The sequence below is a fragment of the Sus scrofa genome, chromosome 1, assembly GCF_054392235.1.
Source record: "Sus scrofa isolate SSC_HxYL_T2T_F1_AM1 chromosome 1, Sscrofa_HxYL_maternal_Yorkshire_Landrace_v2.0, whole genome shotgun sequence".
Taxonomy (NCBI): domain Eukaryota; kingdom Metazoa; phylum Chordata; class Mammalia; order Artiodactyla; family Suidae; genus Sus; species Sus scrofa.
This window is the reverse complement of record NC_139383.1, coordinates 117,216,088-117,232,628: the sequence shown is the minus strand read 5'-3', so window position 1 is coordinate 117,232,628 and position 16,541 is coordinate 117,216,088. Positions and strand designations below refer to the sequence as shown.

General features: G+C 54.0%; 2 protein-coding genes across 8 annotated transcripts; one reads left to right on the top strand and one right to left on the bottom strand.

Moving 5' to 3' along the window:
* Positions 1 to 1,190: 1,190 nt before the first annotated feature.
* On the top strand, positions 1,191 to 11,480 carry SNX22 (sorting nexin 22). 7 transcript variants are annotated; one of them, XM_021093895.2, is made up of 6 exons: positions 6,137 to 6,227; positions 6,600 to 6,683; positions 7,089 to 7,193; positions 8,244 to 8,338; positions 9,001 to 9,068; positions 9,500 to 11,480. In XM_021093895.2, exons 1-6 carry the CDS (start codon positions 6,153 to 6,155, stop codon positions 9,619 to 9,621), a joined length of 549 nt encoding a protein of 182 aa, XP_020949554.1. In that variant the 5' UTR covers positions 6,137 to 6,152; the 3' UTR covers positions 9,622 to 11,480. The 7 variants fall into 7 exon arrangements, with proteins under 7 accessions (XP_084823879.1, XP_084823890.1, XP_020949554.1 ...); XM_084967753.1 differs by lacking the exons at positions 6,137 to 6,227; positions 6,600 to 6,683 and adding an exon at positions 1,191 to 1,341; XM_084967752.1 differs by lacking the exon at positions 6,600 to 6,683.
* Positions 10,012 to 16,378, bottom strand: PPIB (peptidylprolyl isomerase B). The gene is made up of 5 exons (XM_021093880.2): positions 16,239 to 16,378; positions 15,419 to 15,532; positions 13,953 to 14,046; positions 10,825 to 11,009; positions 10,012 to 10,357 (listed from the first exon to the last, which is right to left on the bottom strand). The coding sequence occupies exons 1-5, from the start codon at positions 16,371 to 16,373 to the stop codon at positions 10,235 to 10,237; spliced, it is 651 nt and encodes a 216-aa protein (XP_020949539.1). The 5' UTR covers positions 16,374 to 16,378; the 3' UTR covers positions 10,012 to 10,234.
* Positions 16,379 to 16,541: the final 163 nt, after the last annotated feature.

The following is a 16,541-nucleotide window of genomic DNA, read 5'->3' as shown; positions in this document are numbered from 1 at the left end:
GCTGGAGTGGGAGCCCGCCTCCTTTCTTAGCTATCCTTGTCATCCTCTCAAACCTCTGGCCTTCCTCACCTGTGTTTGTGATGTTATCTACCTGGCCCTGAACTTGGACCCTGCAGACTATGTTCCTACTCATCTTGGTGCCCTCCTCCACTTCCAAAGGCAGCCTCCTGGCGCAGTGACTGCCCTTCAGCTGTGGTGAGTATTGTTTCAGGAGCCTCTGGGCCCAGATCTTGGCTTTTTTCAAGAGAAACAGAAATCAGGAAATCCTGTGAAATCAGATTGTTATGATCATTATACAACTTACAGATGTGATAAATTCATTTGAGTAATAAAAAAAAAAAAATAAACATATCTAAAAAAAGAGAAACAGAAATCAGGACTGGTTTGGGGTTCAGTAAGCTAGGTTTGGGGTTTGTGGTTGGCAGGGTCAGTGCTCAGGGTCCCAGGTGGGGCCTGCAGGCTGGGAGGCGAGGGCCCCTCGGCTTGACCCAGACAAGCCTCCTCCCCTCTGTCTATTGTGGAAATGCCCCTCTGGCTCTGATGACCAGACCTCAGGGGCAGAAATCCCCCCACCCAACCCCCTGCCAAAGCTGCTCAGAGGAAGCCAGCTGCTCAGCCTCCACACGACTCTTATCTGGGTCCAGAAAAATCCCCAAAGAAAAACCCTGTCCAATCTGAGATAGGACTTTTCCCTTAAGGGATGTGCTGATTGTTTCCAAATGACACCCCCTCCTAGGTTCAGAGTCTCAGCTTCCTCTTCCACTATGAGTGACAGCAGTGATGAGCACAGGAGCACAGTAGCAGATCTCCCCTTGGGAACATCAGCAGCCTCACACACACACACACACAAATGATGAGGCGCCTGGCAGCTGGGAACATGTGCAGGGCAGTGACCAGACTGCCCCGTAGAACCTGCCCACCCAGGGCCTAATAACAAGAGCTGCCCTGCCAGTGTGCTTGGGGCTTTGAAATCCCTCCAGCGCCATGGCCCTCCTCCCAGGTGGGTGTCATTATCTACATTCAAAGACTGAGCCTTAGAGACTTTAAGCAGCTGACCCAAGGTCACACCCCAGAGCCAAGACTTGAACTCAATCTGCTTGACTCAGCTTATCTGCTCCCAACTGACACACCCCACCCGGTCGGGCCTGGACAAGGAGGACCTAGATACTAACCCATGAATGTGTTTTCTTAAAGGCCTGGTGGGCCTGTTAAGGACAGGTTACCCACCTATACCTTGTAGGCATTTGAGCTTCTCTGACACTATCAGCTACTCTCCCCAGACGTGCTCAGTGTGTGGGCCAGTCGGGCAGCAGGAGCAGAAGCTGGATGACAAGCACCTGGGTGAGTAGCTGGGGCCCATTAATGGCACAGACTAAAAAGTACTTGCTGAGGGGAAGCCCCAGCCAGCACCCAGGGCAGGGATGCCCCTTCCAGACCTCGGGCTGGGGCTGTGCCCACTCTGGCCTCTGGCCCACTTTCCTGTTGTCCCCAGGTCTCAGTCCCATGGCTCTCTTCACAGCACCTGGGTACCTGAACATGTCTTTGTTCCTTGAACCCGGTGTCCCCACATCTGAGGGGCGATTGGTTACTGACATCGTGCTGCAGAGTGTTGAGAGTCATGGCACCAGAAAATCCCCACAGGAAGCCGTTGCTTCAGATAGCAGGCAGCTGGGGTGGTCTCTGCAGCCGCCCCTGCTCCAGCCCTGCGTCCTGTTGCCTGAGGCACTGAGCTGCCTGTGACTTCTGGACAAGGAGCAGGTGCCTCCTAGGAGGAACACTGCTCGCCAGAGCCTTCCTGTCCCCTGAGAAGCAGGGCACCAGCCTACTGACCCCTGAGCCAGGCGTTGCTTTCAGGGCTCAGGCAGGACATGCTCGTCAGAGGTGCCTTCCTATCACAGCAGCCCTTTCCACGGCCCACGTTTCCTTTCTCACACCTTAGGCTCCTCATCTGTAAATGAAGTTTAGACTGGCTCAAGAATTTAGAATGTTTTAGCAGTAGAACGAATGATTTTTACACCAAAGTCCAATATTCACAACATAAAATTGTTACTTTATTATTTCAAATGTGTAAGATGTACTTATTCCTAAGGCAGTAAGGACTCTGAGGCTGTTAACAGGATAGTTGCTGATTTACATCAACTTCTGCTTCCAATTCATTCTCTCACCCTTTTTTAGTTGCACAATAATTGAGAAAATCAGGAAAAGCCTGATCACAGAGTTAGTAGTTGGAATAATGAATAGGTTTTGTTGTTGTTTTGTTGTTTTTGTTTTTTTAAGCTAAACTTGCAACCGCAGGCTACTAAAAGAGGAATAGAAGAGTTTGTTTTTGCTGTTTCAAAGATGAATCACTAACATTACATGGGCTGAACCATATGTAGTTGCCAATACCCCACAGCTTTGGCCTACAAAAGCAGAAAATTCAGGTAATAGGAATATTGAAATAAGAATAGCTAACATTTGGAGTTCCTGGTGTGGTTCAGGAGTAAGGAACCCGACTAGCATCCATGAGGACGAGGGTTCATTCCCTGGCCCCGCTCAGAGGGTTAAGGATCTGGCGTTGCCGTGAGCTGTGGTGTGGTTGCAGACTCAGCTCGGGTCCCACAAGGCTGTGGCTGTGGCTTATTGGAAGCATGACACCATTTACTCCATGCAGAGCTCTCTGTGGTACAGAAAAGGACCCTGAGGCATGGACTTTGTCCAAGGCTTCCCAGGTGACCAGAGCCCCTGGAGGAGCAGACCAGGACCAGCTCTGCACAACCCCTGCCCCAGGTTGCTGGGCCCCTAGGCTCGCCCTCGGAGGGAGGCCAGAGAGAATTCAGCCTCTGTGCCCAGTGGCTCCCCCACCAGCCCACAGCCCAGGAGCTGTTTGTTTTCTTAATGGGGTTAACCAAACCTCAGGAGCAGCGAGGGCCGCCCAGCAGAAGCCGAGCCAGTGAAAGGGGTTTTGTGTGCATGAACCAATGTCGAGCCAGTGTGGGAGCCGCAGTCTAGCCCACCTGCTCACCCATGACCAGGAACCCAGGAGGTGAGGTGGCGGGGGGGACACCTCTGCCCCCTGCTCTGGCCTTGATCCTCATCTGCAGAGTGAGACCAGAGAGGCCTGGCTCCCTGGTGGGGCTGGTGTGGGCCTTTAAGAGACAGCTGTTTACATGACCCCCAAGCCAGGAGCATCAACGTCACCAGCAACCTCGTGCAACAGGCACAATATGAGCCTCCAAGCTAGGCCAGTGCATTCGGGAAACCCGAGTCAGGGCCCTGTAATCTGAGCCTGGAATTTGGCTCAGTGTTCATATACTGAGCAGGCCAAATGCTTGAAGTATACAGAAAACAAACTATTCCTTTGTAATAACCGCTTTGGGGTGTACACCATGTCATGCATTCCTCTTTATAGGAAAATGTTCTCCCTAAATTGTTTTATCCCCCTGAAGAGATAAATGTCTCCAGGTCAAGAATCTTATTTTTTTTCATTTGCATCTTCACTCACATAGGAATGAAATGCTGTGAAATAGGGAGCTGCAGATGTTTCACAAGTCAAGTGCATCAAATCTCCCTCTGTAACTGGGGATGAAAATCCACTGACTTGAGACTTCTTAAGAACACCTGAAAATTAAATAAACAAGGTGGGATGACAGTCTGCAGAGAGAGCGAGTTGTCTAACTCTGGGGGTGGGAAGAGGGTCCTGTTGTTACCCTCAGCTGGCCTTCCTATACAGCTTCAGCAACCCTTGCTCCCTTCCTACCTCTTTCCCAGGCTTTTCCTTCTCTTCCAAGCCTTTGCCCAACACCTCCTCCGCCATTCATTCATATAGTCTTTCATTCAACACGTGTTTGAGTGTCTACTATATATTTGGCACCCTGGTGGCGACCACTGACAAGAGACCACATCCCTGGTCAGATGGTACTGAGTCTGGGGCTGACTTGGGGAAACCAGGGAGACATACGATAAACAAAAGAAACTCCATATTGGGATTAAGTGCAGAGAGAGCGGGCTTTGAGAGGGTGGGCAGGAAGGAAGGCATCCTTAAGGAGGTGAGTTTTAGGCTGAGAATTGGAAGTTTTAGGCAAAGCCTATCAGGTGAACTGTCAGGAAAGAGTATAAATGTCCTGAGGTAGGAGTTCCCGTCATAGCTCAGTGGTTAACGAATCCATCTAGGAACCATGATGTTGCAGGTTCCATCCCTGGCCTTGCTCAGTGGGTTAAGGATCCAGCATTGCCATGAGCTGTGGTGTAGGTTGCAGACACGGCTCGGATCTGGTGTTGCTGTGGCTGTGGCTCCGATTTGACCCCTAGCCTGGGAACCTCCATATGCCGCGAATGCGGCCCTAGAAAAGATTAAAAGACAAAAAAATAAATAAATAAATAAAAATAAACTAAATGTCCTGAGGTAGAAAGAGCTCATTAGGTTTGAAGAACTGGAGGAAGGTCCCTGCTACTGGAGCCCCATTGCACAAGACTGGAGGAGAGAAAATGAAATGAGAGATGGTGGCTGGGCCAGGTCGTTTAGAGCTCGAGATAGTGTGGGGAGGGTGGCTTTCGTTCTCAGCACAATATGAAGCCTTTGCAAGTTTTAAGCAGGTGCCTGGACAGTTTGTGCTCTAGTGGAGAGGGAGTAAGGCAAGGAAAAGCAGCAAGATCCCTTAGGAAACTGGCAGTTTTCTGGGTGGTGGGGATAGAGACGGAGGGCAGACCTTCAGTAGGCTGGGTGATCGAGAAGTTTAGAGGTCTGAGGGCCCAGGAGAGGACTTCCCAGACAGCAGACAAGGAAAGCAGGGCCCCTGTGGGGCTCTATAGACGTCAAGGGAGGAAATGAAAGCTCAGCACTTCTCCTCATGGGGGGTCATTTCCCTTCCAGGAAGTTTCAGCTTCCTGATTCTGGAGCCCTTGTGAGATGGAATTTGGGGGGAAAAGTGGGGGGGACATAGTACTGGCGAGACCTGCCTGCCTCCTTTCGGGTCATCCTCTCAGCCTCTCTGTGGGGGCAGAGCTGGGAATGGAGAGTTTCTGCTCCAGCTCAGAAGCACCTCTGCACTAGCAGGGGAGGGACTGACTTGGTATCCCCCAACCCCAACTTCTCAGGTGCTCTGCTTCTTCCTTCCCACCATAGAGGAGTCAGTGGAGTGGAGGCCTATGCTGGATGAAACAGCTCCCTTATGGCCATAGCCAGGGCAGGGGTAGCTGTGGCTGAGGGATGGGGGCAGAGGCCCCTCTCAGGAGGTGAGAGTTCTGGATTAAATCCTGCCGCATATTCACAACAGCTCTGTCAGAAGAGTGGGCAACATCAGCCCGGCGCCACCTCCCACAGTCCCTCTCCCTACCAGGTTGTCCTGTACACCAACACCACCCAACAATGTCTCCAGGACAGGCCCACAAACTGCGATTTTTCTCAGCATCTGCTTTGCTGAGGGCTTAGCAGGAATCATCTCAATTTTCATGCCCTCTCCTGAGGGAAGCATATTATCCAGATTTTGCAATGCGCACAGGCCTACTGTGCTTTCCACAATTGGGGAAATGCAAGGTGTCTGAATTTCCTTGAATTTGGTCCCTAAACTGCCTCTCCCCGACCTGATGCAGCTTGGGCTAAAAGACGAATGAATGGAGGAACGGATTTTTAAAATGAAAGAATGGAGTGGGCCTATGAGTGCTGGGGCGGGGAACATCAAAGCCAGAGTGCGACCAACTTTACCCCAGCACGCTCCCGGGGTATAGGCTGAAGTTGGAGTAAAGTGGATTGGAAGGGGGGCAGCCTGACCCCGGGGAAGGATGTGAGGAACGCCAAGAAATGTCCCTGGTTGGTCTGTGCCCTGGCTCCCTCCTTGTCCAGCCGTCCACGGGCCCTAGCCCTTCCTGCGGCTCAAGAGCAGGTGAAATTTTGGCTTGCCCCCATTCCTGGTCATCAGTGGGCGCTCAGCGAGTGTGGACATAGTACTAAACGGATGACTCTGTCGAAGAGTCCCCACGCCCTGCGGCCCAACTAGGCTCAGGGAGCGGCTCTAGCCTCCCGTCGCCCCCACCCCGGACCTGGTCTAATCAGCCCCCGGCAGGACCCGGAGGCAGGAGGGAACGCCCGGGGCGGGGCTAACGTGGGGGCGGGGCCAGCCACACTGGGGTCTCCAGTCCGCCCCGAGAGAGTTCCGGCGGCAATCAGCGCGCGGATGCTGCAGGTTCACATCCCTTCTGTGGGACCCGAGGCCGAGGGGACCCGGCAGAGCCCCGATAGAGGGCACATGGTGAGCGGGAGCACTGGATGGGAAGGGGTACAGGGACCCGCCAGATTTCCCTGCGCCGAACGCAAGGGGACCCCGCTCCTGGGGCTCGGGCGTCCGAACGCAGCGGGCCAGGCTGTCGAGGGCAGCTTCGTAAGGGTCTCCGGGCCGCTCGGATTTGCCAGCCCCGCGGACAGTGGTCCTGGCCCTTGAGGGGCTCACCGCATGGAGCCGAGTCCCCGAGTGTGTGCGAGCGTGGGAGGGTCCCTGAAGAGCGGAGCGCTCCCGCCGCTTTGTGCCTTTGAGGGCGGAGGGTGGGCGAGTGGCCGGGCAAGGGTCCAGCGGCGCCCTCCCGTCGGCCTCATGCGCACCCGGCTGCCTGCCCGCGCCCGCCAGGTGTTCCGAGTGGAGGTGCTGTGCCGCGGGCGCAGACATACCGTGCAGAGGCGCTACAGCGAGTTCCACGCGCTGCACAAGCGGGTGAGGCAGCAACCAACCGACCGACCCCGCCCAGCTCCTGCCCACCCTCTGGGAGGCGGGCAGACGAGCTGGCAGGCCCCAGTCTCTGCCATCCCCATTATCGCCCCAGGCCCTGAAGACCCCTGCGGGCTGCGGGATGGGCGCAAAGGGGCAGGTCCCAGCCTCTGTTGTCCGTGCCCTGGCGCAGCCAGCCCGCTGTCGGGCGTTTTGGGGGTGAAGGGTCAGGTTGGGGCGCCTCTCGCCCTTGTCCCATCCACCATTCACCACGCGGGTATGTCTCAGGATAGAGCCTGAAGTTTGGGAGTGCAGGCATGGCGGGGAGGACTGGAAAGGGGTCTTGGCTAGGATGAAATGAGCATGAGGGCTGGGTCGGGATGCTGTGATCGCACCTCGGTAACCTGGCAGATCAAGAAACTATACAGAGTTCCCGACTTCCCCTCGAAACGCCTGCCCAACTGGAGGACCAGAGGATTGGAGCAGCGGCGGCAGGGCTTGGAAGCCTATATCCAGGTGTGCGTGCGTCTCTCTCTGTTGCCCCCCAGCCTGCTGCATGCAGAGGTGCGGGGCATGGGGTGAAGGATCCCACATTTGGGGCATTTTGTTTGTTTGTTTTTGTGTGTTGGGCACACCTGTGGCATATGGAAGTTCCGAGCCACAGCTGCAGCAATGCTGAATACTTAACCCACTGTGCCAGACTGGGATCAAAGCTGCGCATCAGCAGCCTCCAGAGCCACTGTAGAGATAATGCTGGATTATTAACCTAATTGGGCCACAGTGGGAACTCTTGGGGCCTGCTATTTACTACTTCAAATTTCCAAACAGTAATGGGTCCAAACATACCTCTGAATTGGTAGGACTGAGTGAGGTAATCAGGAGGCAGGTGGTCCCAGTTAAAAGAAAGCTAGTTCTCATCTCCAGGGTGAGATCCTGTGCTGCCCTCCTGATATAGGGTGGAGATCCTCCCTCTCCTTTCCCACATGGTTATGCGACATTACAGGCCAGGCTGGCTTCATGAGCCAAGCTGTGTAGTCATCCAGGGCCAGTGTTTGGGAGGGCCCCAAGCTTGGTTTAATGCTCTACTCTCACTGTCCAGAAATACTTTTTAAAATGTTTTTCCGGAGTTCCCGTCGTGGCGCAGTGGTTAATGAATCCGACTAGGAACCATGAGGTTGCGGGTTCCATCCCTGCCCTTGCTCAGTGGGTTAAGGATCCGGCTTTGCCGTGAGCTGTGGTGTGGGTCACAGACGTGGCTCGGATCTCGCGTTGCTGTGGCTCTGGCGTAGGCTGGTAGCTACAGCTCCGATTAGACCCCTAGCCTGGGAACCTCCATATGCCGCGGGAGCGGCCCAAGAAATGGCAAAAAAGACGAAAAAAACAAACAAAAAAAAGCAACTTTGCCTCTATTAACCCCAAATTCCCAGTCCATCCCACTCCCTCCCCCTCGGCAACCACAGAAATTCTTTATCATTTTGGAAGGCCCCCCACGTTTTCATTTTGCACCAGGCTGCACACATGACACGGCAGAGTCTGATTACGGGTTTTCTCTGTTCTCTTCTCCAGGGCATCCTATACTTGAACCAGGATGTGCCCAAGGAACTACTGGAATTCCTGAGTCTTCGGCACTTCCCCACAGACCCCAAGGCCAGCAGCTGGGGGTGAGCACCTCTAGGGACCATGGCTTGGCATGAGAGGAGCCTCAGAGTTGGGGGGACAGGGGTCTCTGCAGCCAGCGGGTGAGGAAAGGCTCTAGAGGCCGAGCCCTTTTCCCTCTCACATCTGCCAGGCCTGGTTTTTCCTCTTTGAGACATGACCTCCCTTGTTGGCTTTCATGACCCTGGTGGAGGGGCTGTTTTCTGGAGAGTGTTGGTTACACCAGCTGCCTCCGGAACTGAGCTTGTTACAAATGGCAGTGGTCCCCTGGGAGGTGAGGTTCTGGGCTTCCGCCGGTTCACCCTGCCTTCCTCCCTCAGGCAGCTCACAGCCTCTCTCCTTTTCAGCACCCTGGGGCAGCTCCTGCCTGACAACAGCAGGCAAGTCAAACACCCTGTTGGCACTGGGCTTCTGCTGCCCTCTCGTGGCCATGTGCTAGGGGATGTCCTACTTCCCATTTTCCTTTTTTTTTTTGAGACCTATCACTGCTGTGTCTGGCTGTGAACTCTTGCTACTGCAGAGACAATACTGGCTCCTTAACCCGATGTGCCACATCGGGAACTCCCACTTGCCACTTTTCCTTGGTGGGTCCTTGGTGATCTCAGTCCTTACTCTGAGGCTTTGTTCCACCTACCCCTGCACTGCTCATGACCTCTTTTCCTTTTAGCTCACAGCTGTGCCACAGGCCAGTCATCAGCTTCTGCGTGGACCCTTACATTTGCATCCCCCCCCCAGGTGAGGCAGTGCCTCTGACCTGTAATCCACATTCTGGACTGAGGCTCGAGGGTGGGAGTGAGGGGGGAGCATTTCTCAGTTCCCAGGACCCCCAGGCAGCATCTCCCTCCTGGACACCTTTGGGGCCACACTGCCCTGCTTCCTGCTTTATATTCTCATCCAGGGAGCAAACTTGGTGAAATAAGGTTGGCTCCCCTGGTTTCCATTCCTCACCAGCTTGGCTTTATTTTATCAAGATGTGACCAGAATGTGAACTGGGAATGCCAAGGCCTTGTTTTGGGTGGCCAGCTGCTAACCGCTGCCTTGGCGGGGCACTCCTGTTCTGAGGGAGGCTGAGCCTATGGGCAGCTCAGGGAGCTGCAGGCCTGAGGCCAGGCCCACCCCACACCTCCTCTTGCCCTAAAGCCCCTACCCTCTTCCTCCTGTCCCAGGGCCTCTGCCTGACATGGTGGTGAATGGCGTGCTCCAGGGCCTCTACGGCTTCAGCACCAGCACAGCTAAAACCGAGCCAGAGGATGCCTGTCACCCTGCTCCAGTGCCACTGACGCCCTGACCAGCCCAGAGGCCCTTAGGCCACCTGCCAGGACAGTCATGTGCCTCAGTCCTGTGAAAGGGACATAGGCTGCGTTGCCCTTGGCTTGGATCCAGAACTCACCACCCCTCCAGGCTCAGCACTGAGCTGCACGGGTAGCTGGGGCGTAGAACTCCTGCATCTTAGAACCCAGGGGCCAGGGCGGGGACAATAGAGGAAAGGGAGAAGGTTACAGGTGTATTTCTTCACCTCTATCGGGAGGAGGGGAGGGGACATGCAAGGTTGAGGCACAGGAGCTGGCAAAGTTTTAGAAGCAAAGCTCCTGCTTGATGTTTTGTGTGTAGCACCTGGGGAGAGGTGCTGGGTTTAGACTTGGGGGGGGGTGGGGCCAGAACCCAGCCCATACGCAGGTTATAAAAAACCACCTTTTTTTAATTGGTCAGTGTTGACAGGAGTTTGTTACAAAACCGGGCCCTCCGGCCGTGGAATGTGAGGGGAGGGGTCCGCTCCGACGGATGCTGGCACTCGGGCCAGAGCGGCATGGAGCCCTGTGGCGCCCAGCACTGTCTTCACCTCCAGGAGGGCAACAGGGCTGCACAGACAGTCGCTCAAAGGGAAGAGGTGCCCGGGGGTCCTACTCCTTGGCGATGGCAAAGGGCTTCTCCACCTCGATCTTGCCACAGTCTGCGATTGTCACATCCTTCAGGGGCTTGTCCCGACCATCTGTCTTGGTGCTCTCCACCTTGCGAACTACCTCCTGGGGAGGAAGGCAGAGTGTCAAGGGGTCTGCCGCGCAGCGGAGACGGGCCCCAGTGTACGGTAGGGGAGGGCTGAGGGCCACCTGGGGTACCACCCAGGTTGGACTAAGGGTGAGGAGGAGGAAGAGGGTGGCTGGGGAGTGGGTACCAAGTGGCTTGGCAGGGACAGCGTGCTTGGCTGTGCCCTGTACACTTAAGGTGGTGCCAGGACATGACTGAGTTCCGTAATTGTGCCACCTCGCTGAGCCTCCTGGCCACCTCTGCCTGGGACCTGGAAGGATTCGGAACTTGGGGGCATAGAGAAGTAGGCTGCTTTCCATCACCCCCAGGTTTGTGGAAATAAACACGGGGCTGCATCTGTGGTTCTCTAATGGGAAAGAGCTAAAAATATATGCATCCCCTGCCCTGGGGTCTGTCGGGTCCCTGGTGAGCATGGCCCAGCCTTAGCCCCTGTCTCCAAACTCACCATGCCCTCGAGAACTTTGCCGAACACCACATGCTTGCCATCTAACCAGGCTGTCTTGACCGTTGTGATGAAGAACTGGGAGCCATTGGTGTCTTTGCCCGCGTTGGCCATGCTCACCCAGCCGGGCCCATAGTGTTTCAGCTTGAAGTTCTCGTCGGGAAAGCGTTCACCATAGATGCTCTTACCTGCGAAGATAGACTAGGTCAGGGGAGCTGGGGCAGCCCAAACAAAGCAGTTCCCTGGGGGTGAGGATTCCAGAGGCTTTGACTTGTCCTCCGTGGCCAACCAGGCCCACATGAGTACAAGGACAGGCAAGAGTTCCCTTCCCACCCGCTGGCTTGGAGCCAAGCCATGCTGACAGCCCACCAGGGGAAAGACCGGGGGGAGGGGGGCAGTGGGAGAGGGATTTAGTCCACAGCTCACATGCCGATTACTGTGGGAATGTTTTATAGCTTTCAAATACGGCAGATTTTAACTATCTGCAGTGGGGGCCTGAGAGGCCTGCTGATCAGCTTTTCTCCCTAAGAGCACAAAAGATACAGAGGAAGCTCCAAAGCAGAGAGAGGGTACATGGGGAGGGGCCACCCTTGAATTTTGGAAAGTCAAGAGCCTCTGATCAAAGAAGGAACCAAAAATAAAAGGTGATTTTGAGTGTGTGGACCGTGTCTGCTGTGGAGGGTCTGGGGCCCGGGTAGGTGACAGAGGGAGCCGGGAGCAGACCGATCCAGTCTCAGATCCCAACCTAAGGTCCCAAAGCCGGTGCCAGGAGAAATGCTGCACCCTTCATAGTTCCCGTCCTCTCCTAGAGAGTCACGTTGTGCACCAGAGGCCCCGAGGAGCCCAGCAACAAAGAAGTTAATTTTCATTTTGTTCTACCGGACACCTTTCAAGCTTATTTGCAAACTTCCCTCCTCAACACACGAATTTTCACCTTGTGCTTCCCATTAGATGGAACTCGGTTGGGAAGCTGTCCTAGACTATCTCCAGGGAGATAGTTCTGATCGTGCAGGAAGGGGGAAGACGGAAAACCAAGAATCGTTTGACATTCACGCCCATACCAGGGATCAACCGGGTTCTCCCACTGCAGGGCAAGGACTCCTGGCTGGGGTGCTGTCCAGAAGCCTCCCCAGTGGGCATGAGAATCCTCTTTGTAAATATCTCAAATGACTGCTGGTATCCACAAAACCCCCCAATCCACACCCTTAGCTCCAGTCACTTTCCCAAGATACAGGCTAGCTCTTTGTTTTAAACTCTCAACATACTTTGGGAGTTCCCATCACGGCCCAAGTGGAAAGGAATCTGACTAATATCCATGAGGGTGCAGGTTTGATCCCTGACCCCGCTCAGTGGGTTAAGGGTCTGGCGTGGCTGTGGCGTAGGCCAGCAGCTGTAGCTCCAATTCAACCCCTAGTCTGGGAACCTCCATATGCCGCAGGTGCAGCCCTAAAACCAACCAATCGCAAGGTACTCCGTCATCTTTCCCCCCCATACTTCAGTTGACATTTTTCCTCTGCATGCTGTTAGCTGTCCTCACCTTCATTTTTTTCCCATTCATCCTTTTTTCCCCTCACTGCATTAATGACTAACGCTGAAGTGTGAACAGTGAGCCAGAGGAGTGGTCCAAGCATGTGCCACACAGAAAAAGCCACCCTAGGAGGCAGGAGCTGAGACCCATTTCAAAGCTGAAGAAACCGAGGTACAGAGGCTAAAGGCACCTGATCTAGAATTCAAACGAAGGTGGGCTCTGGTATCCTTCCCCAGAGTTCAGGCCGGGGTTGCCCTCCCCAGGGACAGCTGCACCAACGCCCTGCCAGTCTGCTGCCACTGCCTCCACCTCCTGAATCTGCCACGTTATGTTCCCTCAAAGGGCACTGCACTCGGGTCTTCAGCAGATCCTCACAGAGCCCTGGGTCCCTGGCCTGGCCACGAGCTGCCACCCTGGGCTCTTGGTGTGAGCTCGACTCCCATCTTCCTGAGCCCACCTTTGGTCAAACTCCTGCCACAGAGCTGAGCTCACACCTTAATCCTACCTCTTCCTTGCCCATTCAAATTCTCCCCCGCCAGGACCCCATCCAATCTGCCGTCACATTCATAAGGCCATTTCCTGATCACCTGTGCCTGTCAGCACCTCGAGGATGGCTGCCCTTAGTGACCACACGCTGGACACCACACGCTCAACACTGCACCTCGCCCTCCCAGCACCCACAACTCTCACCACTCTTACTTTACAGAAGAGGAAACAGCTTCAGAGGACGCATTTGCTTGAGGTCACAAAGCAACAAGGTGGCAGACAGTGATCACACCCAGGTCCGATGCCATGAACACAGTGCTATGGATTGTGTAGGCTTTGTCCTCCCCGCCCAGCTGGCTGTGATTTGCATCTGCTATTATGCAGCTTTCAGAGTGTTTTCTCCTAATTCTTCCCACCCAGATAATAAACAACTTGAGGACAGGGCCTGATCTCTGAAATCTGTGTTACAGCCCATTTGTGACTTGCCAGGTGCTGGAATTGAACGGGATTTGTCTGTCCCGCTGATTTTTATCCCCTCAGCACCTACCAACGTTCAGTCAACGTTCACGGATGGGGTGAGCTAAAGCTGTGGCCTAAGGGAAGGGCAGGCTGTGCGCCAGTGTGGGGAAATGTGTGGGTGAGCCATGGTGTCTGTCCATCCTACTGAACAAGTAACACAGAGGTGGGACTGCCAACCCTTGCCAAGCGGTCCCTGGTAAGAGACCGCCTGCCCAGGGAAGCAACTTCTCCCACCCTCGCTGGGGCTTTCAAGTTCATCCACACAGGCTTCGCGTGCCTGACCTGGAATCACCTACATAGATGTTTCACTTTGCTCCCCTCCCCCCAGGAGGTGCTTTGAGAAAAGCCACAGAGGCAATAGGCCTCAATCAGCAGGTCTGCCAGCTGAGCGAGCCCCTCTTTTGTTTACCTGACCCCATTCCTCCCTCTTCTTTGTACTCAGTTCCCTATACAAAGAAGGGTGCAGATGTCTCTGTGCAGGTGACAGATCTACCTCTGGAGCTGGGGAAGGAAGAGAGGCCTTGTCTACCCAACACAGCTGGCCCTTGCACCTTGGGCGCTGCACCGACAGACCCCTCTGCCCAGGACCTGGGGTTACCTCCAGTGCCATCTCCCCGGGTGAAGTCTCCACCCTGGATCATGAAGTCCTTGATGACACGATGGAATTTGCTGTTCTTGTAGCCAAACCCTTTCTAGAAAAAGGGATGAGGAAGTTAGGAGGAGGCACGAGGTATACCAAGCAGACATTAAACAGGCCCTGCAGGAACGCAGCCAACAACTCCTGCTCACAGAAGAGAAACCCCTGCTGGCAGACTCAACATGCTAGTGGGTGAGCAGTTACCACAGGCCAGGTGTGGCATACACAGATCCAGGAAAGGCTGAGACCACACAGTCCTCTGCCTTTAGACAAATTCCCAGACTTTATACACAATTCTACTTCACAGAATGCCTCCACATTTTCCCACATCTAATCATAGGAACAGATGATGCAAGAAAACTGACAAAAAAAAAGTTACCGGAGTTCCCGTCGCGGCTCAGTGGTTAACAAATCCGACCAGGAACCATGAAGTCGCGGGTTTGACCCCTGGCCTTGCTCAGTGGGTTAAGGATCTGGTGTTGCCATGAACTGTGGTGTAGGTTGCAGACTCGGCTCGGATCCCACGTTGCTGTGGCTCTGGCGTAGGCTGGCAGCTACAGCTCTGATTAGACCTCTAGCCTGGGAACCTCCATATGCTGCGGGAGCGGCCCTAGAAAAGGCAAAAAAAAGACCAAAAAAAGAGAAAAAACCCAGTTACCTACTAACCAATGGAAAGTTGAAATACAAGCTCTTTTTTATTTTTTGGGCCATGCCAGCGGCATGCCAAAGTTCCCAGGTTAGGGATGGAACCTGCACCACACCTGTGACGACTCCGGATCCTTAACCTGCTGAGCCACCAGGAACTCCAAAACAGAAACTTTCTTATATAGGAAGGACATTCATTTCATTAAAACCTGGAAAGCTCTGAGCCCCTTACTCTGGTGCAGAAGCTACAAACTAGTTTCCATAGATGTTTTCTTTGGTTACCATGATGTCTCAAAGATGAAAACTTTTCTTAAAAAAAAAGAAAATAATAATCCTAATTCTGGATTCAGTTTAAAAAATTCAGTAGAGGAGTTACCATTGTGGGTCAGCATGTTATGAACTGGACTAGTATCCATGAGGATGTGGATTCAATCCCTAGCCTTGCTCAGTGGGTTAAGGATTTGGCGTTGCTGCAAGCTGCAGCACAGGTCACATATGAGGATCGGTTTGGCATTGCTGTGGTTGTGGTATAGGCCAGCAGCTGTAGCTCCAACTAGACCCCTAGCCCCGGAACTTCCATTTGCCGCAGGTGCAGCCCTAATAAGTAAAAAATAAATAAATTAATTAAAAAACCCAATAGATATAGTAATAGTGGGTTCCCTGTGCCAGAGGGCACAGCTGGTACTCTGTCACTGTTATGGATGGGGAAGTCAGTTTGCTGCCAGCCCTATATGCCAATTTCACTTCTTTTGAGCTTGGCTACCTCCACTCTAGCCACTTACCTCTCCTGTAGCCAAGGCCACAAAATTATCCACCGTTTTTGGAACTGTCTTTCCAAAGAGACCGATGACCACCCGGCCTATATCTTCATCTCCAATTCGCAGGTCAAAGTAAACCTGAAGAAAAAATACCATTTTGAACTTGGCCTCTTTGAAGGGGCCTTGCTAGGGAAGGGGGACCCAAGAAGCTACCCAGAGGATGGGAGAGAAAACAGCCATATTTTAGGAGCAGTGTTTCTAAATATGACTTTGGTAGCAACAAAAATCCCATGAAAATTTACGTTTAGTTTGTTGACAATCTCCTTAGACTACAGATTAACAACCTTTGCTCTAAATAAATAATGGGCCCAGATGATAAAATTTAACATCAAAAACCCTAAGGAGGGGAGCCTAAGCACACCCCTCAGGTTTAAAACTACACAAATGTGCCTTGTAATTGGAAGTGGCTACAACTGGACCTGAGTAGATAAAGGACTGGCAATTTGGCAGACGTAATCTTTCACCATTTCTCCAGCAGTGCATAAACGGCTCTGAGTCTTCAGTGCCAGCCCAGCTGGGCATCATGGGTGGCAAAGCCTGGGCCAGGGCCAGGCTAACGGGGAGGGTTCAGGTCAATCTCTGGTCTGAATAAGCGAGGACCGCTCAGGCGCCAAGAAGCACAGCAGAGAGACTAGAGAGGGGGCAGAGCCAAAGCCAAGGACGCCCAGGCCTGAGCTCCGGGGCCGTAAACGCCTCGGACACATGTGACTAGCGGCGCCAAGGCCGGAACCCAGGCGGCGAAGGGCGGGCCTCGGCAGGCAGGTCTGGAGAGGGGAGGGCGGACCTTGACAGTGACTTTGGGTCCCTTCTTCTTCTCATCTGCCGTGGAAGGTCCAGGCAACAGCAGGAAGAGGACCGAGCCCACGACTACGGCGGCGACGAAGAGCACCTTCATGTTCCGCTCCAAGAAGCGCAGCATCCACCGGGAAAAGCGAGCGCTACAGGGCTGCTGAGGCCGGAAGGGGCGGGGCGGAGCGGCGTGGGCCCCGGCGCCGCCACCCAGAGCAGCCGGGGGGAGACAGGGGTTCCTACCGGCCTCCAAGCGGAGGAGGGCCCCATTTCCCCCCTCTGAGTCGGCGCCAGATGG